The sequence below is a fragment of the Lactuca serriola genome, chromosome 1 (assembly GCF_051521515.1).
Source record: "Lactuca serriola cultivar US96UC23 chromosome 1, Lser_US96UC23_V15, whole genome shotgun sequence".
Classification (NCBI taxonomy): domain Eukaryota; kingdom Viridiplantae; phylum Streptophyta; class Magnoliopsida; order Asterales; family Asteraceae; genus Lactuca; species Lactuca serriola.
In genome coordinates this window covers 86,825,269-86,852,197 of record NC_136408.1, presented here as the reverse complement: position 1 = coordinate 86,852,197, position 26,929 = coordinate 86,825,269, and the positions used below count along the sequence as shown (strand labels likewise).

Below are 26,929 nucleotides of genomic sequence, written 5' to 3'. Positions count from 1 at the left end.
CCGACACCACTATCGTCAGTCGAGCCACCACCGCCTTCATCCCCCCATCGTCTCTGCCACCACCAACCTCCGACAGGAAAACCCTTTAAACGGATATATGTAAACCAACCCCTTGAAACACCGTCGTAGTCCTTCGTCTTGCACCCAACGTTGTTGAAACAACCCAAAAATACGACCCGGAAATTTCATTTTTAATATAGCCAAAATCATAAAACGGAGTATATCATAATAAAACCATGCGTTGCAAATCTCAAAACCATACTAAAATACAGCTGAGAAAAACGGTGTCACGACTGTATCAAAACATATCTAAGATAGCTGATCAACTCCCAGGATAAAAACTGTAACTGTGGTGTGTGCGATGCCATCATCCCAAGCTCTTCCCTTTGCTTGCGGAAGTACCTGAAACCAAAACTGAAACTGTAAGCACGAAGCTTAGTGAGCTCCCCCAAACTACCACATACCACACAATAACATATAAAGCACATACTGGGCCTTGCCCACTGCATTGGACCGAAGTCCGGCTAACTGGGGCCTTGCCCCCTACATCGGACCGAAGTCCGAAGCTGACTGGAACATCGGACCGAAGTCTGAAGCTGACTGGGACCTTCGTCCCCTACATCGAACCGAGTCCGAAGCTGACTAGGACATCGGACCAAAGTCCGAAGCTGACTGAGACATCAGACCGAAGTCCGAAGCTGACTGGGACCTACGTCCCCTACATCGGACCGGAGTCCGAAGCTGACATCGGACCGAAGTCCGAAGCTGACTGGGACCTTGTCCCCTACATCGGATTGAAGTCCGAAGCTGACTGAACATAGCATAAACATATCATCTAGCATAAACACATAACCCTGTCTGAACCACGAAGGCATCAAACATACTAAGTACTACATCGGACCGAGGTCCGAAGCTGACTGCTAGCTAAACGGGCCGGCATTGTGGCCTTAGACCCGTTACTACTGGAAGGAAACTCACCTCGTGAACTGGCTGCTGTGTAAATGGCTCTGGAAGCTAACTGCTGCTGCTCCGGTATCTCCCCGGCTACAAGGCCATAAACACACTCAATCAAATACTAAACACTGCACTGGGGTAAAATGACTCTTTTACCCTTGGTCAAAGTCAACTCTCCCGATCAAAGTCAACCCACAGTTGACCTGACTCGCCGAGTTGGGCCGCCAACTCGCCGAGTCTCTAATCTCATTTCACAACCCCACTCGTGGCTACTCGTCGAGTATGGCATCGACTCGACGAGTACTCTCTCGATCCAAGAACTCAGACAGTCTGCATCCGACTCGCCAAGTCATATGAACAACTCGACGAGCTGTTCTTGAGCTTAAGAAGATTGCCTTGGACTCGCCGAGTTGTATGAACAACTCGTCGAGTCCCTCCATTACTGAGTCTGCTCTCCAACTCACTGAGTCCACTCTACTACTCACAGGCTTCTACTCGACAACACTCAGAAAGGGGAAAAACGGGACTCGCGACTTGACTCGCCGAGTCGTTCTTCCGACTCGCCGAGTCACATCCATGCAACTACTCTAAACTCGATTCTGCTTGAATCCATTGCATACAAATGATAGATCTGAGTCCAATAAGCTGATCCACCACGTAAAGTTTCCAACTTTACGTGTACATACACATGAAAAAAGGAGATATAGGCTAAAAAGGCACTTAAAAGGGTAGATCTAGGGTTCTTATGCAAGGTAACTTCAAAAAGGCAATAGATATGGGCTCTACAACTCCTAAATGAACAGATCTAAGGATATCTCGACATAATAGGGTATCCATACAATCATAAGGCTTGAGAAAAGCATCAAACTAGATCTAAAAGAGCTCTAATGGAGGTTTAAAGCATAAAACAGGAGGGAATCCGAAGAATACCTCAAAGAACTTTGATTTGCCCTTGAATCTTTGCTCTACACCTCTTCTCCTTGCTCCTTTCTTCTTCTCCTTCTTCAAGCCTTCAAAATTTAACACAAGAACACTTAGATCACTCAATGATGGATTAGGGTTTTCTCACAGCTTTCTGAGGGTGAAAGAGGCGAGAATGGGGGCTATAAGGTGGATTAAATAGTGAGCAACCCGGGGATTTAGGGTTTCTTCCAGGCAGGCAGACTCGCCGAGTCCCGAATATGGACTCGCCGAGTCGCCGACTAACACGTGCTCGAAATCCCGTCCCTACTCGGCGAGTCAGGCTATGAACTCGCCGAGTCCCTCTTGCAAACTTCTAATTAAATACTATGAAATCATCATACCGAAGACGGGTCGTTACAATTCTCCCCCACTTGGCTCAGACTTCGTCCTCGAAGTCTGCTACGGCTGAATCTACAAATATCTCCGGGTAGTGCTCTCTCATCTCCTCCTCAGCCTCCCACGTCCACTCAGACCCCTTCCGGTGCTGCCACTGCACCTTCACTAACTGAATTTCCTTGTTCCTCAAGGTCTTTGTCTTCCGGTCCAGAATCGCGACCGGTCTCTCAATATAATTCAGGCTGCTATCAACCTGAATGTCCTCTAGGGGAACGACTGCTGACTCATCCACCAAACACTTCCTCAACTGAGATACATGGAAAGTGTTGTGGATCTGACTAAGCTCCTCAGGAAGATCTAACCGATAAGCAACCCGACCCACCCGGGCCAAAACCCTGAAAGGACCAATAAACCTGGGACCCAACTTGCCCCTCTTCCGGAACCTGATAACACCCTTCCAAGGTGAGACCTTTAGAAGAACCATATCACCCACCCGGAACTCCAAGTCTGAACGCCTCCTATCGGCGTAACTCTTCTGCCGACTCTGCGCAGTCTGCAGTCTACTACGGACCTGCTGAATCAACTCGGTCGTCTTGAGCACCACCTCTGTGCTTCCAATGACTCGCTGACCTACCTCGCCCCAACAAATCGGGGTCCTGCACTTCCTCCCATAAAGCATCTCAAAGGGAGGTCGATCAATGCTCGCATGATAACTGTTGTTATACGAAAATTCCGCTAACGGAAGATACGTATCCCAACTGCCACCAAAATCCAGAACGCATGCCCTAAGCATGTCCTCGAGAGTCTGAATCGTCCTCTCGCTCTGTCCGTCCGTCTGAGGGTGGAAAGCGGTGCTGAAATGGAGACGAGTACCCATCTCGTCATGGAACCGCTTCCAGAATCTGGATGTAAAATGGACATCTCGGTCTGACACCACCGATACCGGCACTCCATGACGTGCCACAATCTCACGCACATAGATATTGGCTAACTTTTCTGCCGATATACTCTCCTGGATCGGGATAAAATGAGCACTCTTCGTTAACCGATCCACTACTACCCATATCGAATCCACTCCTCGTGCGGCCCTGGGAAGCTTGGTGACAAAATCCATGGTGACGTCCTCCCATTTCCACACGGGAATGTCTAACGGCTGCATCTTGCCGTGAGGCCTCTGGTGCTCCGCCTTCACCTTCCTGCAGGTCAGGCGCCTCTCAACATACCAAGCGACATCCCGCTTCATGCAGGGCCACCAATAATCGGGTCGAAGATCTCTATACATCTTCGTCGCCCCTGGGTGAATGGAAAATCGAGACTTATGAGCCTCGTCCATCAACACCTGCCGTACTCCTCCCCAGTACGGTACCCACACTCTACCATGAAGTGTCAGCAATCCCCGATTGTCATAATCAAACGAAGATGCTCGGCCCACTATCCTCTCACACATCTGCCTCTCCTCCTTGAGGCCCTCAACCTGAGCCTCCCTGATCCGTTCCAACAACGGAGTAATCACTGTCATCCTCAAACACAAATCTCTGATAGGGGCTGCCGACACCTTGCGGCTTAGGGCGTCGGCCACCACGTTGGCCTTCCCTGGATGGTAAAGGATCTCACAATCATAATCCTTCAGCACATCCAACCACCTCCTCTGTCTCATGTTCAGACTCGGCTGATCCATAAGGTACCTCAAACTCTTGTGATCCGTGTAGATAGTACAACGGACCCCATAAAGATAATGCCTCCAAATCTTGAGGGCAAACACAACCGCCCCCAGCTCTAAATCATGGGTAGGATAGTTAGCCTCGTGAGGCTTCAACTGTCTCGAGGCGTAAGCTATCACATGGCCTCGCTGCATCAACACTGCTCCCATACCTGTTATTGAGGCATCACAGTAGACTACGAAGTCCTCTACTCCCTCTGGCAAGGTAAGGATCGGAGCCTCGCACAATCTCTGTCTGAGGGTCTCGAACGCTGCCTGCTGCTCAGGCCCCCAACGAGATACCACCGACTTCTTGGTCAGTCGGGTGAGCGGCACTGCTATCTTGGAGAAATCCTGAATGAACCTCCGGTAATACCCTGCCAGCCTTAGGAAGCTCCGAATCTCAGATGGAGACTTCGGGATTTCCCACTGCATCACGGCCTCTATCTTGGCCGGATCCACCAAAATACCCTTCTGGTTGACGAGGTGACCAAGGAACTGCACTTCGCGCAACCAGAACTCACACTTGGAGAACTTTGCGAAAAGTCTCTCCCTCCTCAAAACTTCCAGCACCTCCCTCAGGTGCTCCTCGTGCTGCTCCTGCGTCTTGGAATATACCAAGATATCATCTATGAATACTATCACTGACCGATCCAGCATCGGCCTGCACACGCGATTCATGAGATCCATGAACGCGGCTGGGGAATTGGTGAGCCCAAATGGCATCACCACAAACTCATAATGACCATACCTGGTCCTGAAAGCAGTCTTCTGCACATCCTCATCCCTAACCCGCATCTAATGATACCTGGAGCGTAGATCGATCTTGGAGAACCAAGACGCTCCCTGAAGCTGATCAAAAAAATCATCTATCCTCGGAAGTGGGTAACGGTTCTTCACCGTTACCTTATTCAACTCCCGGTAATCTATACACACACGATGCGACCCATCCTTCTTCCTCACAAACATGATCGGCGCTCCCCAAGGCGAACTGCTCGGCCGAATGAAACCCTTGTCTAGCAGCTCCTGCAGCTGCGTAGACAACTCCTGCATCTCAGGGGGAGCTAGGCGATACGGTGCCTTGGCTATCGGAGCCGCACCAGGAATCAGGTCGATCCTAAACTCAACCTGCCTCTCAGGAGGTATTCCCGGTAAATCCTCGGGAAATACATTCGGGAAATCTCGCACTGTCGGAATATCATCAACTGTCGTCTTGCCCTTCTCCTGGGCATCCAAGACATACGCTACATAACCAATGCAACCCTGCTGAAAATAGCGCCTCGCCCTTACGGCGGAACAAAAGGTTGGTCCGCGTTGTGGCCTCTCACCCTGAATCACTAACTCTCCCCCACTGGGAGTGCGAACCCTCACTAGCTGAAGCTCACAATCAATCACCGCCTCATTAGGGCTTAGCCAATCCATGCCCACAATAACCTTATTCCCTCGCAGGGGAATAGGAACCAGGTCCACCGAAAACTGCTCATCAAACAACTGAAGAGAACACCCTCTATGCACTCTTCCGACCCTTACGGTCCTGTCATCTGCTATCTCAACCTCTAGTGGACAATCCAGCTCCCCTGGAGCTCTGCTAAATCTCTTGCTAAGCGCAAGCGATACGAATGATCGGGTAGCCCCCGAATCAAATAATACCATAGCAGAAATGCCGTTCACAGAGAACGACCCTATATAAAACATACAATCATAAGCAATAATCAATCAATAAAATAAAGAGATGAAGGGAAGATACATACCCGTCACCACATCAGGAGTCGCTCGCGCCTCCTCTGCTGTCATCTGAAACGCTCTACTCTTCGCCACTGGCGCCTCAGCTCGGCCCTGCCGGCCATCTGTAATCCTCAAAGTAGCAGGGGTAGGTGCAACCACCTTCCCTACTGCAACTAAACTCGGACACTGGGACTTTTTATGTCCCCTCTGATTGCACTGAAAGCAAATCAGATCTGATGCTGCAACGGCAGTAGCAGGGGCCGTACAATCCCTGCTCAAATGCCCAGTCCGACCGCACTTGAAGCAGCCGGAACTCCCTGCCTTGCACACCCCATCGTGCATCTTCCCACACCTGCCACATCGACTGTGGCTCGGCTGAAACCTGGACCTGTGATCTGAAACCTTGGGCTTTTTGCCCGAACTACCTGTACCCGAAACCGCCTCCGGTTTCCTCTTCTTCTCCATCTCGAGATCAATCTCTCTCTCCCGAGCCCTAGCAATCATGTCATCCAGCATTTTACAGCTGGTCCGGCTCACAAACTGGCGGATATCGCTCCGCAACATCTCATGATAACGGGCCTTCTTCATCTCCTCATCGGCTGCATACTGAGGAACAAGAAGAGCCCTCTCCCTGAACTTGGCGGTGATCTCCGCCACGGTCTCTGTAGTCTGGGTGAGGTCCTGAAACTCTCTGGCTAGCTGCTGCACCTCAATAACTGGTGCAAACTCCGCCCTGAACCTGGTAGAGAAATCAGCCCAGGTCATGGCATCCAATGCTGCATCATCTCCCATAGTATGTCCGACCTCCTCCCACCAATCCCGTGCCCTGTCCTTCAGAAGACAGGACGCCAATCTGACCTTTTCCCCCTCGGGACACCTGCTAGTGCAGAACGCGTTAGCCACATCCGCCAACCATCTAGTACTCGCTATGGGGTCCCTCGCCCCGTGATAGTCTGGAGCTCCACATGCCCTGAACTCCCTAAAGGTAAGTGTGCGCGACCCCATCATGGCCGCCATCTCGGCACGGAAGGTGCCCAATCTCTCATCCATCAGCTCTAGGATACCCTCCTTGATCGAACCGAAGATCACAGGAGTCTGCTCTAAAATGATACGAGTAATCTCTGAAGAAAGAAACTCTCTGGTCTGCTCATCCATGTGCTCGTTCCCCGAGCCTGATCCTGATCCCTCCCCGGCACCTCCACTGCCGGCTGCTGTCCTCAGACGCAAAACCACCATACTGAAACACATCATAGCAATATCAGAAAACTGAAATATCTCAAGGGATCATTGATACTACTACTAGCTTCCTGGTCTTGTCTCGGCCTTCCTTGATTCGAGTACGGATCCTCTGCTTTCAGTAGTACGGGCCCATACTACCTTCCACATCTATCTGTACTTTCCTCAAGAACCACCTTGACTCCACCAAGTCACTTCTACTACTACTGATCTCTGCTACTCTCATCCTAGGCTTGCCCTAGGGAAATCACTGACTCCACTCATGCCAGTCCTCAGCTGCCGAAGGCCTCCTTGTAATGCTGATTAGCCACCACCTGAATACCATCACATGCAATGAGGGTCGGATAATCCTTCGAGTAAAAGACTCGTCCCTCCAACGGTTGGACTCAGACAAGAGCTGCGCAATAGGGCCAAATCCAGCACTTTGAGATTATTCAACCCTGATCACATGTGATGTGACGTATTCACCTAATGGCTAACTCCCACCACTCAGAGTCCCACAAAGCACAAAGCAAGCAACATTCGGATAAGGGAAACACACTCAGGCAAAACTATTCTCATAACGAGAAGCTACTCTAGCATACAATGCTAAGCTCGCGCTACCAGGCATAACCTAAACAGGCTATCCTACTGCTGTCTACTCAATACTAGCATGCAATTCTCATAAAGTTGTAACACATATAGCAGGCATATAAGGCATCCTCCTAGATCCTTAGTCCTATACTAGCATGTTGTTCTACTGAAACTGGAACAATTAATCATAAAACTTGTATTGGTAATTTGGGAGTACTTACTTGAGCTCGGCTGATCGCATGCACCACACCCTTATCTTGTTTAAAAATTCTTTTCTTTCTAAGTGCTTTTCAAAATTTCATTCGAAAACATTTTTCTTTTTGAAAATCTTTTTATCTTTCCCTTAGTTTGAGTTCAGATGCACCCGGAGGTGTATCCGAATCCCTCAAACCAGGGCTCTGATACCAACTTGAAACAACCCAAAAATACGACCCGAAAATTTCATTTTTAATATAGCCAAAATCATAAAACGGAGTATATCATAATAAAACCATGCGTTGCAAATCTCAAAACCATACTAAAATACAACTGAGAAAAACGGTGTCACGACTGTATCAAAACATATCTAAGATAGCTGATCAACTCCCAGGATAAAAACTGTAACTGTGGTGTGTGCGATGCCATCATCCCAAGCTCTTCCCTTTGCTTGCGGAAGTACCTGAAACCAAAACTGAAACTGTAAGCACGAAGCTTAGTGAGCTCCCCCAAACTACCACATACCACACAATAACATATAAAGCACATACTGGGCCTTGCCCACTGCATTGGACCGAAGTCCGGCTAACCGGGGCCTTGCCCCCTACATCGGACCGAAGTCCGAAGCTGACTGGAACATCAGACCGAAGTCCGAAGCTGACTAGGACCTTCGTCCCCTACATCGAACCGAGTCCGAAGTTGACTAGGACATCGGACCAAAGTCCGAAGCTGACTGAGACATCGGATCGAAGTCCGAAGCTGACTGGGACCTACGTCCCTTACATCGGACCAGAGTCTGAAGCTGACATCGGACCGAAGTCCGAAGCTGACTGGGACCTTGTCCCCTACATCGGATCGAAGTCCGAAGCTGACTGAACATAGCATAAACATATCATCTAGCATAAACAGATAACCCTGTCTGAACCACGAAGACATCAAACATACTAACTACTACATCGGACCGAGGTCCGAAGCTGACTGCTAGCTAAACGGGTCGGCATTGTGGCCTTAGACCCGTTACTACTGGAAGGAAACTCACCTCATGAATTGGCTGCTGTGTGAATGGCTCTGGAAGCTAACTGCTGCTGCTCCGGTATCTCCCCGGCTACAAGGCCATAAACACACTCAATCAAATACTAAACACTGCACTGGGGTAAAATGACTCTTTTACCCTTGGTCAAAGTCAACTCTCCCGGTCAAAGTCAACCCACAGTTGACCTGACTCGCCGAGTTGGGCCGCCAACTCGCCGAGTCTCTAATCTCATTTCACAACCCCACTCGTGGCTACTCGTCGAGTATGGCATCGACTCGACGAGTACTCTCTCGATCCAAGAACTCAGACAATCTGCATCCGACTCGCCAAGTCATATGAACAACTCGACGAGCTGTTCTTGAGCTTAAGAAGATTGCCTTAGACTCGCCGAGTTGTATGAACAACTCGTCGAGTCCCTCCATTACTGAGTCTGCTCTCCAACTCACTGAGTCCACTCTACTACTCACAGGCTTCCACTCGACAACATTCAGAAAGGGGAAAAACGGGACTCGCGACTTGACTCGCCGAGTCGTTCTTCCGACTCGTCGAGTCACATCCATGAAACTACTCTAAACTCGATTCTGCTTGAATCCATTGCATACAAATGATAGATCTGAGTCCAATAAGCTGATCCACCACGTAAAGTTTCCAACTTTACGTGTACATATACATGAAAAAGGAGATATAGGCTAAAAAGGCACTTAAAAGGGTAGATCTAGGGTTCTTATGCAAGGTAACTTCAAAAAGGCAATAGATATGGGCTCTACAACTCCTAAATGAACAGATCTAAGGATATCTCGACATAATAGGGTATCCATACAATCATAAGGCTTGAGAAAAGCATCAAACTAGATCTAGAAGAGCTCTAATGGAGGTTTAAAGCATAAAACAGGAGGGAATCCGAAGAATACCTCAAAGAACTTTGATTTGCCCTTGAATCTTTGCTCTACACCTCTTCTCCTTGCTCCTTTCTTCTTCTCCTTCTTCAAGCCTTCAAAATTTAACACAAGAACACTTAGATCACTCAAGGATGGATTAGGGTTTTCTCACAGCTTTCTGAGGGTGAAGGAGGCGAGAATGGGGGCTATAAGGTGGATTAAATAGCGAGCAACCCGGGGATTTAGGGTTTCTTCCAGGCAGGCAGACTCGCCGAGTCCCGAATATGGACTCGCCGAGTCGCCGACTAACACGTGCTCGAAATCCCGTCCCTACTCGGCGAGTCAGGCTATGAACTCGCCGAGCCCCTCTTGCAAACTTCTAATTAAATACTATGAAATCATCATACCGAAGACGGGTCATTACAGTTGTTTCCTTCGCCTCTTCGGAAAAAATGGCGTCGCCCTTCGTCTTCATCCGACTGAGCTTCAACAGATAGAACCAAAGAAGGATAGATCTGGTGGTTGTTCATATCTGAAACCTCCCTCCCAAACGACCGTTGCTTTTTCGACTCGTCTTTCCAGATCTGAGCCTTAGCGTCATTGTTATAATCGTTGCCGGAGATATCACTGGCAATATTGATGTTCCAGATCTGCAACCAAGGCCGGCGGCTACGAAAAATGGGGTTAGAATTTCCAGGTGACGAGACTGGTTAGAGAGGGTCGGTGGAAACATCAGCTATTGGCGGCGGTGTCCCACATCAGTGGCTACCTGCTATGGTGGTCGAAGGTTGCTCCGGCAGCCTTCGACCTCGTTTTTGGTTGGGTTCTGGTTGAAATCAGTGGAGAAATCAAATGGGAGTGGTGTTTGGTGGTGATATTCAGTCGAGAGGAGGGGGTATAAAGTGGTGGTCGGACTTTCATCAACAGTGGCGAAACAAGGTGAAGACGGTGGTGGTGGGTGGAGATGGCAGCTCCGCTGATTTCGTCTTCCTGTTTCGACGGGTTTGACCAGAGGGAAGGAGGAGGGAAAAGGTTGTGGTTGGTGGGTTGATCGGCAATGGTAGGAGGGTAAATATGTGGTGGCAGTGGTGATGTTCTGGTGGTCCCTGGTGGTTTTCCGGTGGCACAACTCTATGACCTGAGGAAGGCAATAGGCGGTGGTGAGAGCGTTGGGGTGGAGGTTTATCACAAGACAATATGGAGCAAGGCAGATCGGAGGAGGTGTCTGGGTGGATTTCCTTGTCCAAAGGAGAGAGAGAGAGAGAGAGAGAGAGAGAGAGATTTTCATTTTTATTTTTTTTTTATAAAAAATTATAAAAATAAATAGAAAATGCAAATTTTCATTTTTAGCTTTTCTTTTAATAAAAAAAGTATTTAAATAAGAAAAAATTGAAAAAAGAAAAAAATAATAAGGGCAAAATAGTCATTATGAAAAAATTTAAAGCAAACTGGACCAAACTCGAAAAAAATGAAAATTTTGGACCTCTGGTGCTAGTCCAAACTTTTTTGGACCAAAATGGCAATTTTCAGCTAACCATAGGGACCATTTGTGCAGTTTTGTCTTATTTTTATTAGACCATGGCACTTCGTGGATTTTTTCTAATCAAATATTCAAAGATAGAATAATAAGTTACTATCTATTTTTCATTTATCACAACATTGTAATTTTGAAACATATGTTTATTAGGACATTACTCATTAGACTTTAAATATGTAAGTTTTCTATATTTTGTCCTTTAGAAAGCATAACTTAAGTTAGGATCAAAAGCATTTAGAATACCCCTAAATTTGTATCTATATTTATGTATCTTGTAAAAGAGGTCTAACTTTCATATGGTTCAAGATAACCTTCACATTTATTTATGTTGAACCACGTTTAATATTGTCAAAACATTAAACCTTTTTAATATTGTAAATTTGATGTTAACTTTCAACTTTCACTATACTATATTTATTTTATTAATTTAAATATATTTTTAATGTAAAACATTATCATTTTGATGTTATATTTTTAAATTGTTAATCTTATATATTTAATTAATTAATTTGAACATGGTGTTAAATGTAAAATATAGATTAAAATGTAAATCAACGTAAAAAAATGTTAGAAATATATTTTTAAATAGTTAAAAACTTTGCTTAAATGTGAAACTCACATAGAAAGACAATATTAACAAAAAGATTGTCCACAACTTCTATACTATAATAATGAATTTAAAAGAAAACATCACGTTTTAAATTAATTAGAAATAAAAATAACATAAGGTTTAAAATTATAATACTTTACATTGAAAACAATTGTTGATATTTTAAATAATCGCTATAGTAAAAATTAAAATTGATCAAATAAGTTATCTTTAAATAAAACAACCGGTTAGAAATAACATTAAACTATAGTTTAATAGATGTATATCTAAAGAAAAATTAAATATTCATTCTATATTTTTCTTCATACTCATCCTTCTATTACTTTTAGATAATGACAAATATAACAAAAATTTATTAATTTTATTAAATATACAAATGTCACAATCTTAAAAATATAGGAAGATGATAAGAAGATGATAACAAGAAAAAGTAAAAAGATTATTTGATTTTTCATATCTAAATTATAGTTTAATGTGCAACTAATGAGTAAAGATCATTTAGATGTTATAGTTTAATAGATGTATATCTAAAGAATAAACCTTAACAATAATTAAACATTTCATAAATCAAAAAATATACTTAATCTTTTTTCAAAGGCACCTCAAGTATAAGGTCCTAGATGATAGTTTTAATTTGAGTCTATGTTATCATATTACTCAAAGTAATTGTAATATATGAGTTTTGTATATAAACTATTTTATTGTTAGTACATACTTTTTTCAATAGCTTATATTTTCAATATTTTAACTATATAGTTGTATTTTGTACGACATGCAGGATTCATCTATTATCTTCGTAATGTAGCGAAATCAAAAACAATCTCTTGAAATCGAAAATATGGGTACACAAGTCTCCACCTTCTTGAAGTGTGTGTAAGAAAAGCTTTTGTTTTAAATGTATCTTACTCATGAGATATTTTACATGCATATGGACTCAAGCTTTAACCAACAATAGTCATGGTTCTTTCGTATTTTCGAACAAAACGATTTATGTGGCAGGATAGTTGTTTTGCAAAAGATTGATATAGAAATATTGGGTAAGAAACGAATACAATAACTTGTTTTGGGTAACCGAGTAAGTCGGTAAGGATACATAACACATACTAGTTTTTTATAATTGTCACACCCCTGAACCAGACGGCGGAAACGTCCGAGGGCTCGCGTGACTTAAATTGAATATCATCACAATGAATATACATTAATCATAACATAAACATCACCATGCATTAATATATTACAACTGAATTGTTCACATCAAGTACATTGTTTTAACGTTACAAACTCATACATAAACCATTTAATAGTTTTCAATAACAAAACACACTAACATACTTGGTACTTATTCATCGGCTTACCTGTTACCTGAGAATACAAGTTATTTTGAAAAACGGTCAACATATGGAATGTTGGTGAGTTCATAAGCAATGTTGTGATAAAATGATTTGTGTAGTTTGTAAAACCCAGAAAATGCGATATTTTCTGAAAAGACCATTGTTTATAAAAAAAGGGTGTGAAGATCCGTAAATATATGCATAATGATTTCAACACATGTATAATTGAAAAACTTTGTATTAACCATACAAGTGCACAATGTTGAACTTCCCCGGAAAACCCGATGTTTTCCGATAACGCATGACATACTTGTTTACGAGTTTCTATACCGCTACAACGAATGATTATTGTTTACTCTTCCTTGATTACTCGGGGGTGTTGGGTTAATTAGGGGGCGTGAGTCGTTATAATCATGCATTGATAATGACGAGTTATAACTACCGACTACGAATGATCCTTAGAGGCGTCGCCCGTTATCACTCACTTAATCCAAACAACCTTGATTACTATCGATTAACAAACCGAGTCTGTTTACTTTGATTACTCATAAGCCTAGCAAACGAGGAGAAGAGGAGTACAACGTCCTGCTATTTCCGTGAGTTCACTTTAGGCTGTCGGGGATGCGAAAGACTCGTTGGCCCATCTCGCATTTGATTACTTTGACCTTACTAGCAATACTATTGAATCACTAGGGCCCAGTAGCACTTGAGAGCCATTGAAGGTCCCTTTATATGGAATTGGGTTATAGAAGGCCCAATAACATATAATCATTATCCCTTGGGCCTAAAGATCATGTTAATGGACTTGCAAGGTCCAACAAGCATGATTTGAAACTTTCAAGCCCAAGTGTCGAATGTTTACTTGTCTTAGGTATCGCATATCTACTGGAGAGTTCGATTTAACGATTGTTGTTTTGTATCGACTCGAGACCGATCGATTTGTTTATAACGATATTTGGAGTTATACGTGTATTTGTCTTTCGATTTTTGTAAACCGTAGATTAGTATTTTTGACTCAATATTCTATAAGTAAAATAATTGGTTTAAAAATAGTGGTTTGACCTTTTCAGCTCCTTTCTTTTTATAAAATAACAAATGTAGTCCTTAATATAAAAGAAAAGTCATTTTAGGCCCTTAAAACATTTTCTTGACACTTTTGCATCATAGATTTGTCGAAAAGGTATTTTTAACTCAAAACTTATTTTGTTGATAGTTCCAGCCCCTTTCAGAATGGTATTTTCCGGTTGAAGCCCAACTTTTTGCTATTTTTACAATTTTAGCCCAAAATCTAAAAACTTTACATTTTTTTATCCTTTTTGGAAATGAAAATCATTTTTAACCCTTGAAATAGTTTTGTTACACTTTTCATCCCCAATTTTGAAGATTTTACCATTTCAGCCCTTTTAAATGTTATATTTTCGCAATTTTTGGGCTTATTGGGCCGTAAGGCCAAAAATTTAGCCCATTAAGCTACTATTTACATTTTTAGTCCTTTGAAGATCATAATGTTCATAAAAGACAACTATTGTAACTGTTTTGACCCTTTAGACGTTTAAGAAAACGTGAATTAGCAACTTTTAGCCCAACTTTTGTATATTTGACAATTTAAGCCCAAAAATGAGTTTTGTGGTGAAATATGTTTATCACAATCTTATAAGTTATTATTCTTGACTTGTTTAGTGTAAAATAACTTAGATCATGTTTGATTTCCTTCTTATTTCATAGATCTCGAGATATCTTCCCTTTTTGTTACATATTCATCACAAAAACACATAAAATCATACTTAGCATACACATACACATAGATCTACACATTTTACTTGTATTCTCCCCCATAAAACTCATGAAAACCGAAAGAGAAGGGTATGAAGCTCACCTTGAGTTGTGGGTTCGGTTTTTGAAGAGAGAAATGAAGAAGATTCGATCCTAGTAAGCCTTCTTGGAAGATCTCGAACTTAGAGGCTTCTAAGATGGTGATCATGAGTTTGATTAGATTAGGAAGAGGTTTTTGATGAAATGAAGTTGTTAGATCATAGATTAAACATCAACTTACCTTAGATGATGAATTTTGTGGAAAATCCTCCTTGAAATGCTCTTAAATCTCGAACGTTTTGAAGGAGAAGTGAGAAGATGTTCTTGAAGACTTAGAGAGAGTTTTAAGTGTTTTGTGTGTGTGTGTGTTTCCCTTGCTCTCGGCCGAGGATAGATAAGAGAGAGAAGAGAGATTTTTGAAGTAACTATGCATGGGAACATGAGAAGGCTGCATGCATACCCCATGTACAATTATGAGGTGGCACCAAAAGTCAACTCCTCCCATTTCTTTTGTAATTGGGCCGAGAGAGAGTAGGAAGAATAGAATGTTTGGGCCTTTTGTGTTTAAACCTATATTGTGGAGCCCAAGTTAATGATTTTCGGCCTATTGGCCCTTTTAGGGTAATTCAAGGCCCAAAATTCATCAAAGTATGAGCTTTATGGCCCATTAGGGCTATTTAGTTGTGTTACGGCCCAATAAGGTCCATTAGTGTATTTTATTTCATTCTAGGCCCAATATGGCCCAAAATGTTAAAATAAATGAAAGTGGGTCCAAATTAGAGTCCATATAAGAGTTCTAAGCCCAAAGTAGTCAAATTGGAAGCTTATTGGTCCATTAGGCCCAATAAGGAAATCCTAGTCCAAAATGGACTTAAACCGGGATTTCTAGGGTTTCCAATCCTTTGTTGACTATTTGATGTGCTTGTATAAAGTGTTTGATGGAAGTTTTGTTGTTATTAAATAAGCATCATACATGCTTTCACATTGTTAGTTCACATTTGTTATCTTTGTTTAATGTTTACAAGGCATCAAAATTCCTAGTTGTGACATCATCCCCCCGTTAGAAGGAATTTCGTCCCGAAATTCTTTTGAAAGCTAGATTTGAGAATGCGAGAATAGGTGAGGGTACTCCTGCTTCATTTGGTCTTCGCGTTCCCATGTGAATTCTGGCCCACGCTCCGCGTTCCACCGTACCTTCACAATCGGAATGCGACTTTGCTTAGTACGCTTCACCTCCCTGTCCATGATTTCGATTGGTTCTTCGACGAACAGGAGATTCTCGTTGATTTCTATTTCATCAAGGGGAATGACGAGGGTTTCATTGGATAAGCACTTTTTCAAGTTTGAAACATGGAAAACAGGGTGTACACTGCTGAGCTCAGCGGGTAGCTGCAGTCTATACGCCACTGGACCGATTCGGGCAAGAATCTCGAAAGGTCCAATGTATCGTGGATTTAGCTTTCCCCGTTTTCCAAAACGAATAACCCCTTTCCAGGGAGAGACTTTTAACAACACCCGATCTCCAACTTGAAACTCCAAGAGCTTTTGTCGTCTATCAGCGTAGCTCTTCTGTCGGTCGCGTGATGCTTGTAGTCGAGCTCTGATTTGAACTATCTTTTCCGTTGTTTCACGTATGATCTCCGGTCCCGTTAACGTCTTGTCTGATGTCAGTTCTTTCGTTAGTTGGGTGTCACCTACCTCAGCTCAACACAACGATGATCCACATTTACGTCCATACAACGCCTCGAAAGGAGCAACTTTGATGCGCGTGTGGTAACTGTTGTTGTATTGATTCGTTGGAATGCTTGAAACCCTAATGGGCTTAATGAAACTCTAGTGGGCTTAATGGGGCCCAATAAAGCCCTAATTGACTTAATAAAATCTTAATGGGTCCAATAAGGCCCAAAGTAACCTCAAAGCCCAACCAATTGATTAATGGGCCAAGATTAGGTAGGAAACCTTAATTAGGGTTTGGAAAACCCTAATGGCATAAAACCCTAATTTTGAGAATTTATCGGGACACACACGAGATTATTTAATAACTTGAAGTATAAATAATAATCATTGGCAAAATTAACCTAAAAGCAATATTGGACTTAATGGATTAAGTCCTTAATGGGTTAAGTAGGAACACTTAACCCTAATCATCATTTCATGTGAAAAACCCTAATTTTGGGATTTTGGGCTTGGACTTATCGGGACCCACATTTGGGCCAACGGAATGGAATTAAGTATTAAGCCCAATTACATCATAAGACTTATTTAATAAAGTGATGGACTTAATGGATTAAGTCCTTAATGGGTTAAGTGAGAAACACTTAACCCTAAATGTCATTTTATGTGAAACCCTAATTTCGCTTGGGTTTTGTGTTGGGCCTTACCTTTGGGCTTTGGTAATTGGATTATTAATGGGTCATCCAAGAATAATCATATGGACTATAATATGTTGATGGGCTTAGGGTAAGGCCCATATGAGGCTGTGGGCCCAATTTGGAAAATTGGGCCATATGTTAGGCTTTGGCCCATTACTTGACTATTGAGCCTTTAGTGTGTGAGTTGGACTTTGAGCTTGGAACCCAATTATTAATTGGTGTTGTTGATGATTGACAGTTCGGGAATTTGTCAACCAGCAGCTGGAGTTGTATCCACGGGACTTCAATAGTGCTAGGTGATTTCTCCTCACTATACCAACAGGGTCTACGACACTAGGTCGGTCCCTTGGGATTTTATCCCGGAGTTAGTATGTGTTTCATATTCATGATCAGCTAGATTGGTACCCTGGTACCTAGGGTGTAATGCGGTTATGATCTGTTGGATTGGTACCTTGATAGATAGAATGGTGCTATGCTTAACAGTTAGTATGATCTATGCTTATTGCTTGATTATGTGCTATTTATATGTCGACATATATGGATGGGTTGGGTTGAGGCGGTGTCCTACTTTGTGCGGTTGAGGCCAACATACACGGGGCGGTCCGGATAGGCTGTAGGCCCGTAGGAGGCGGTCCAGTCATGCCGAAGGCCCGACGAGCGGTCCGGATAGGCTGTAGGCCCGTAGGAGGCGGTCTAGTCATGTTGAAGGCTCGGGAGCGGTCCATATAGGTTGTAGGCCCGTAGGAGGCGGTCCAGTCATGCTGAAGGCTCATTATGCATGTTGTTTGTTTTTATTGTCGTTACCTTTATTATTGGATGCTAGATGTTGATATTTTGGGGGTAACTCACTAAGCCTTCGAGCTTACATTTATTGATTATTGTTTCAGGTACAATAGATGACCGCGAGAAGGCGAAGGCGTGACCGTACACTTCCTCATATTTTGATTTGGATTCTGGAAAACTCTGATGTTGAAACTATTTTGAAACCAAACTATAATAACTTAATGTTTTTTTATTTGTGTTAAAAAGTTCTAATTTGGCTTGAATTTTATGAGTGTTACAAACCCTGAACACATCATTTTGTTTCTTTCATTTTTCTTCATCTTTCCCAACCTACACATGGAAACCCTATCTTTTTCAACTCACTCAACCCACTCAGTTAAAAAAAATACAAAACAATCAAGGTAAGATCTTAATTAGCAATAGAGTTATCGCCGATAGCACTCCCTCTTCAGCGGGTTGTTTAATTGGTTTCACTAACCCACTTCATCCTCTCTCATTTTCTCTTGTACCATGTGTTTTAAGACTTGTACCTTAGTTGTTTTGTCTTTTTTTTAATTAAGTGGGTTGAGTGTGTTAAGAAAAATAGGATTTCCTTGTGTTATGGGTTAAGAAAGAGGAAGAAAAAAGAGAGACAAAAATTGATGTGACAGTTAGTTCAGTGGGTTGGGAGGGAATGATTCCCTCCTCCCCTATGTATATTAATTTAGTAGGAGTCTTAAAACCACTCAACTTCTAATTGCCATATAAATAAGACGTGGTAAAAGAAACATAAACAAGATATTTATTTGATATACATATATAAGAGATTTACAATCAGCTAATTGATCAGTAAAACATAAACAAGAGATTTACTTCATATACATAAACAAGAAATGTAATTCTATCAGCTAATTGCATTTGATGAGTTATGTTTATCTCGGTATATATTTTCCATATAGCATTACATTGGAAGTATATATTTTCCATATAGCATTACCTTGGAAGGATATTTTACCAAGGCGATAGATATAGATCTTGTACGACAATAATTCCGAGACCACCCATTCGAACATTCAGGTAAGATAATTTTCATGGGATCTCTTCTTGTCCAAGTTTATGAAAAGAAAAGAAAATGCAAAAAGCTCTTCCTCCACTCTTAAGTATATACATTGGTAGGTAGTTCCAAACACTTTAAAAGGAACACCTTCAATCCTGTTGATGGGAAAATGAAGAGTTAAACTAACTTTCCAACAAATAATATGTTAGAGACTCTAATTTCATCTTCAAATTGATACACATTACATTATAAAATTTTAACAAACAACAAAAAAGAGAAATCTTGTAAATCCAAATAAAATCCATATCTTTTAGCATTTGTGAAGTACCATGAGTTGCATCAAGAGTGAAACTTTCTAGAATAGAGGGAACAACTTCATTAGAGGAAACTTCTTTAGAAAAATCCATATCTTTTAATTGTCATTTGGGAATTACCACGACATATGGAGAAAATTAACTTTCTAGAAACTTGATAAACTGAAAAACCGAGATTAATAAACCTGAGAGTCATCTTGCAAAAACATTAATCTAAACTGATGACCAATGTATCTATATTTTTCAAAAAAATCGAACCAATAGCTTTGATGAATGGAAAACAAAATGTGATTGAACAATGTTAAAGCAACAAAACTCAACATACTTAAAGAGTGAGTAAAGCTACTAAAAAACACAATAATTTACGATTATACCACATACATGATACAAATATGATAAAAAGGGTACCAGCCAAAAAGAAGAGGTAAACAATCAGTAAAAACATGTGTGTTCTTACAAGAATCATTCTCACTAAGAGTAATCAGCAATGGCAGCAACCTCGAAAAGAAAAAAAAAAGTAATCATATTTAATATATATAATCATATTTCTTCCATGTTAGGTGGGATAAAAATGAAAAAAAAAGTTAATATTATCTGACTGGTCAATATGTATAGTACATTGTCCTTTTCCCATGCCAAACCATCTTTGCAGACTTCAAGTGGAGATGGGATAACGGTGAAAATGAGAGGGAAACATTGCCCAACAAGAACGACACTTTTTATGAGCTTCAACTTGACAAATGACAAAAACACCCTTTTGAGATCAACCAAATGAATAACACTACTTTCATACTTACATTCATTCAAGTAAAAAGTCTTAAAATCAACTATTTTGAACTATTTTGAAGATGATTCATTTGCATTGATTCAAGTAATAAAGATTACAATGCTTACATTAATTTCAGGCCTACATTGCTTCAACCTTCAAATAGAAAAGATTCTAGCGCTTCTTTTTTGTTTGCTAAATTATGTTTTGATGGTATGACTGTATGAATGCTAAAATTTCCCCTGACAATGCACATCAGGTGTGCTATGAATTACCCAGTTTGTAGTGCATTTTTTCTTAGTTTGCAAAAAATACCATTGTACTTTCAGATTATTTTTTTTATATTTTTGTTTAAAATTTCAGTTTTCACATTTTATCCTTATATTGATTAACATATATTAATCTCATACTGACTGATCAAGGAAAAATGAATTAAAAAAAAAAAAAAAAAAAAAAAACTAGTTTGACAGATGATTTTTAAATGTGAAACTTAAATCAAAAGGCCATATTAACAAAATGATTGTCCAAAAATTATTTTTTATAATAATTTTTTTTTCAAAGAATAAATTTAAAATTAATTAACAATAAAATAGCTAAAAATCATATCACAATATTACATTGAAAACAATTGTTGATATTTGAAATGATCATCATAATCGAAATTAAAAATATCAAATAAGTTACCTTTAGATTAAACATATGTAATCATAGTTAAAACAACATTAAATTATAAAGTATATCTAACTTTATTCACATGCAACACATATTTAAAGATCATTTAGATGTTATAGGTTTAATAGTTGTTCATCTAAATTAATAGATAATAATAATAGTTAAAATAACATAATCAAAAAATATATTTGATTTGTTTTTAAACGCAATACATAGAAGTCATTGATATAATAGTTTCAATATATGTGTATGCTATTATATAGTTCAAAATAGTTAAATTCTTTTATATGAATTGTATATAAGAACTCAAAATAGTGAGGGCCAGTCCAGACGGTGGGCAACCCGAACGACAGCGCAGGGCCCACGTCTCCAGGGGCCCAAACTTTCTAAGATATATATATATATATATATATATATATATATATATATATATATATATATATATATATATATATATATATATATATATATATATATACCTAAATGATTTTTAAGGTCTAAAGTTGGTTTAAACTCAAACTAGTTCAAAAGATAAACAATTTGTTTTGTTTGTTATATTGCTAATTGAAAGTATTTATAGTGAAGAATAAATGATATTTTTTTAAATCTTTATTATAATTGTCTTTAAGGGGCCTTTTTTTTCTTTTCGTTCCGGGCCCCATATATATTTGGACCGACCCTGAAAATAGTTAATTCTTTTATATGAATTGTATATAAGAACTATTATGTAATAGTTATAACATAGTTATTTTCAGCAACATAATATATTATGCATAAAACGTGGGGTTCACCTAGTATTTTCATAAAATAATACAACATACTTCAATCTCACAGGCATGTCATTTAAAAAAACAAATAGAACTAAAACATGTATGTAAGACTATATATGATGATAAACCATTATTTTATTAATAAAGAAGCATATCAAATACATAATATTAACTAAATTAAATTACAAGAAAAGTACAAACACCTCCATTTGCACCTCTTTTAATTCACAAGTCTTGTGCCTTGACGAAATGAAATACGAGTTGTCATGTAAAGTTTAGATGGTAAGTCGTATCGACTGGTATTTCAAGCAAAAATTTCAGTTTTGGGGGTGTGTTTTAGCATGTGCCGTTGTCACATAAATCTTAATATGATTACATGTTATGAAACTCCTATGGCGGAAGAATTCAACATCTTGTGTTAGCTGCCTACAACCTGAATATGAAGCCCTTTCCTTTGGCATCATTCTGCCATGCATCATCCCAATTCCTTCCACCCAACAGATCACAACCATGTACAACAATAATTCCGAGAGCACCCATTCCACATTCAAGGTAAAAATAATTGTCATGGGATTTCAGCTCGTCCAAGTTTATGAAAAGAAAAGAAATATGCAAAAAGCTCTTCTTCCACTATATTCCATGTCATAAATTTGTGTATTTGTAGGTAGGTTCAAACACTTTAAAAGGAATAACTTCAATTCTGTTGATGGAAAAATGAAAAGTCAAACTGAAGTTTCCAACAAATACAATGTTCCAGACTCTAATTTCATTTTCAAAAATCAAAATGATACACATTACATTATAAAAATAAAACACACAACAAAAGAAGGAATTAGTATCTTTTAGCATTTTGGAAGTACCATGTGTTTCATCATGAGTGAAACTTTCTATAACAAGGGAACAACTTCATTACTTAACAAGAACTTTGACTTAGAAAAATGAAAACTCAAACCAAAGTTTCCAACAAATACCATGTTACAAACTCTAATTTCATTTTCAAAAAATCAAAATGATACACATTACATTATAAAATTTAAACAGGTAACAAAAGAAGGAAATAGTTTAAACCCTAAATAAAATCATTACTTAAGAACAACTTTGACTTAGAAAATAATGACTTAGGGAGGAAACTTCTTTAGAAACTGGATAAAACAAAAACCAAGATCAATAACCCTCAAGTCACCCTGCAAACACATTAACCTAAACTAATGAACAACGAATTTTTTTTTCAAAAAATGAAACCAACAGCTTTGATGAACGAAAAACAAACTGTGATTGAACAATGTCAAAGCAACTAAAATCAAAATACTTAAAAGAGTAAGAAAAGCTACTGAAAAACCACAATAAACTAGGATATACCACATACAATACAATTATGATTAAACGATATCTAGCCAAAAAGAACAAGAAGAGGTAAACAATCGATGAAAAACATGTGTGTTCTTACACTGAGAGTAATTGGCATGCATTCAATTCTATGGGAGAAAACAAGAACATCCATCCCTAATAAGGAGAAAGAGATAACTAGTGTTTAATATATAATCATGATAAATATGAATATATATGAAAAGAGTTGATATTATTTGACTAGTCAACACAATAGTACATTGTCCTTTTCCCATGCCAATTTCATGTGGAGAAAGATAATGGTGAAAGCTCTTGAAACTTATGTGGGGTGTATAATAAACATTTTATATTGATTATGGACGATTTCTACAACAAAAACTAGGTTACAAAATTCTCACAAATGGCCCAATAGACGATTTTTGTAATTTACTTTAAAATCGAATATATGATTCTAATTTTACAATGACAATATACCAAAAGTACATGGTCAATTTATTCTTATGGGTACATCTTAAAGAGAAGAATACTCATTGATACATAATATACAAAAAAAAAAAAAAAAAAAAAAAAAAAAAAAAAAAAAAAGATCAAATGGTTCTCCAATTTACAAACACCTCTACCTTAAACCCTACCCCACAATTCCAAAATGACACAAGATTTTAATTCAAGTAAACAACACCATAACCAAAACAAGAAAAAAAAAAGATCGATCAATTTGATGCTCATGTTACACATGTTTGTGACAAAAGCCTACAGCCTTCCTCCCTAAGAAAAAATCTTGCCCAACAAGAACGATGCTTTTTATGAGCTTCAATTTGCCAAATGACGAAAACGCCCTTTTGAGATCAACCAAATGAAGAACACGTGCAAGAATCTGTCTTGATTCTCCGAAGATTGCAAGGTTTAAATGTGGGATATATGTAAACCAAAGAGCAATAAAATTGGATACCATATTTGGATAAAGGTAAAGAAGTGTTTTCAAGAAGATGAAGAACAAAGAAAATAGTAGATAGGGTTCGGATTTTGTGCATGATTCAAGAACTTTTGATTTGCTTTCTGGGAATCCGATTTCATCTTGTGTTAAGTCAATTAATGGCTCAAGTCCTGAAAAAATGAGACCCCATTAACAAAAAAGAAAGCTAAATAAAGAGGTATTGAGTTCTTGATTACAACCCCTAGTGGCATGTATGTAAATATGAAATGATACCTGTGGCTTTTTCATAGAAGTGGACAAGTGAGTGTAGTTCTTTTGAACCATGATGTCGGATTCTAGTGGTTTTGTTGATGATTAGAATTGAAGGAACACCATGAATACCAAATCTTGAGAAAACACTACATGGGAAATTTGTAAAATGTTAGGGCTTAATACGAAACTGTTATTTATAACTTGCTGGATTTTAGTGTAGTATAACTTACATTGGTGGAACTGAAGATTGCTCGATTGTTACATGCTTAATTTGTGGAAACATTGAGGTAAGGGCATCGAATTTGGGTAGGAAATTGGTGGAAAATGGACATGAAGAAGCATAGAACAATATGGCTACATATGCATTCATATGACTTGAGCTTAAAACCTTGTCAAGAGACTCTCCATTCATCTGTAAATTGGACACAATGAAGCATCAATATTAAATAGGATGTTTAAAAATGTTTACACACATGGAGGATTTTTGAAATGTTCATTGATTTTCAAGCCACTTATTGCACTTAAAACTTATTGTATACTTGTATGATAGATGCAAAATTTCTAAGTTCATAAACTTTAAATGTATCGTAACATAAGGAAGGTTTCAATGGTTACTTTGGTTATATAGGTTAAAAGCGATTCTGATACATCCCCAAAATCATTCTCTCAGAGCAAAAAACAGGTAATTATCGAAGATTATCTCTGCATACTGATAATCAACGCATTTTACTAAACACAAATAAAATCAAATTCGACTGTGCCACCGATACCAGCTTCGAAACACTTTGGAACAAATGCAACATTCAAATCAGAAGTGCGAGAAACCAAATTTGAGGAAAAATCCAATTTGATTATAGGAATGTTATGAAATCAGAACGTGCATCAATTTGTTGATAATGAATATAAAACGCAGAGTTGTGTAGAGTTTTTGTACCTTGATCGGTGAAGAATACATAATCGTTGTAGGGCATTGAAGCTGTAGATCATGAAGAAACGGCTTGATTTGAGGACACGTCTGGGATGAGGAGGCGAACGAAGAAAGCGGCATCATAATAAGCATCAACAACAAAGAAAATCTCATCGATGACCCCATTTGCAATCAATGGAAGATTATCCCCACTCTGAAATCTCTTTTTTCGTGAATTCCAGCTGTTGAAGTCCGTAAAATTCTTTACGATCTATATGTATACGGTTATACACAATTCTCTATCACTATACCTCTTTTCGTCAACGAAATTGGAGCTTGGGGAAGCGAAAATCTCAAGGCTTTTGCTCGTGTTCGTGATGATTTGGGGAAATTTAATCCAAGACTTCAAGACATCCATAAAGAAATATTGCCATCTGTTTTTTGTGAAAGAAAATTAGGGCTCGAGAATCGGGTCTTGTGCTCCATTGACCGGAGCAGGCAGGTGCTGAGGTGGCCCATAAACGACATCCGGATCCCCTGGTAGCTCAAACCCGATCCAACTCTTTATTGGGCACGTATGTATATAAGTATATAGGGGTGAGCAAACCCTTTTTTTTTTCAAACCGAACCGGTTCGGTTCCGATTCGTGAATAGTAAAACCGGTTCGGTTCAAACCGGTTCCGTCATAAAAAAACTCGAACCTATCTAAACCGATTACACCGATTCAATCAGTTCTAAACCGGTTTCAATGTCTAAAATCTCGAACGGGTCTGAACCGGCGGTTCGGTTCTTAAATCGGTTCGGTTCATAGTAGACAGGTTCATGGTGAACCAGTTTACCGATTCAGTGACCGGTTCGGATCCTGAACCGGTTTTTTTGTGCAAGCCTATATCTATACATATAGATATAGCAGTACATAAAGACCCATAAAAAATATAAACTCGTATTAATACAAACATATGTTGGGGTTTTCAATTTCTAAAAACAAATATTTTGTCACATATTTTGAGTGGTCACCACGAAAGCATACATTGAAACTAAAACTCTCATATATCAGTTGAGGAGACTTGAATTTCCAATCATTTTTACAAATACCAAACTTCGAAACCAAATGGTAAGACAAAGGGTAAGCGAAAGTGAGTATCTGTCCAATTTTAATGGAATTGGAATCGACGGTTCTTAGGATGTTGAAACCGAAATCGGAATCGGTTACATCGGTTACTAAATTTCTAAAACCGCTCCCGGTTCCGGATAACAGCTTTCTAAAAAATTTAAAACAATTTTAAGCCAAAAATTATATTCTTTAACAATTGTCTATTTAGAGACCTCTTAAACATTGTTTTGAAAACTTTAAACGTTGTTGTTAGACAACATGCCTAAATACTCCAACTCATTCAAAGTTTTTTCAATCCAAAGCTTCATGTTGGAATGGGAATGAAACAAGGGGCCTTCTCTTTTATAAACTAAAAAATATCCAATATTTATTGCATCAAGCGATGTAGGATGAATCAATAAATCAATGAATTGAGATTTTTATCGGGTAATACAAGTCATCATCCTTGAATATTAATAACTATTTTTTAAAACTATTATATCCTATAAAATCTATGGATTAAAAAATCCACCAAAAGAATTTGAACAAAACAAAGAAATTTATGACTTACGATGCTTATAATGGGTCTAGAAGGCGGAAACTTCAGCCGGAAAACATTACACCAAACACCGAGTTCACTAAGCAACACTTAAAATCCCACAAAAGTTTTCAAGAACATGCAAGGAGGCTAGGGTTACGCTTCAGAGGATGGAGGTTGAGAATGACAACAAACCCTAAATGTTAGTGCCTTTATATAGGACTTAAACCACAAAATCTAGGGTTTTGTGCACATACCGGCGC

General features: G+C 39.4%; 1 protein-coding gene across 1 annotated transcript; it reads right to left on the bottom strand.

Annotated features, from left to right (window-relative positions):
• Positions 1 to 23,413: 23,413 nt before the first annotated feature.
• On the bottom strand, positions 23,414 to 25,488 carry LOC145094239 (5'-adenylylsulfate reductase-like 7). Its single transcript, XM_079032534.1, has 4 exons — positions 25,063 to 25,488; positions 24,359 to 24,540; positions 24,150 to 24,274; positions 23,414 to 24,046 (listed from the first exon to the last, which is right to left on the bottom strand). Exons 1-4 carry the CDS (start codon positions 25,219 to 25,221, stop codon positions 23,670 to 23,672), a joined length of 843 nt encoding a protein of 280 aa, XP_078888660.1. The 5' UTR covers positions 25,222 to 25,488; the 3' UTR covers positions 23,414 to 23,669.
• Between the last annotated feature and the right edge of the window lie 1,441 nt (positions 25,489 to 26,929).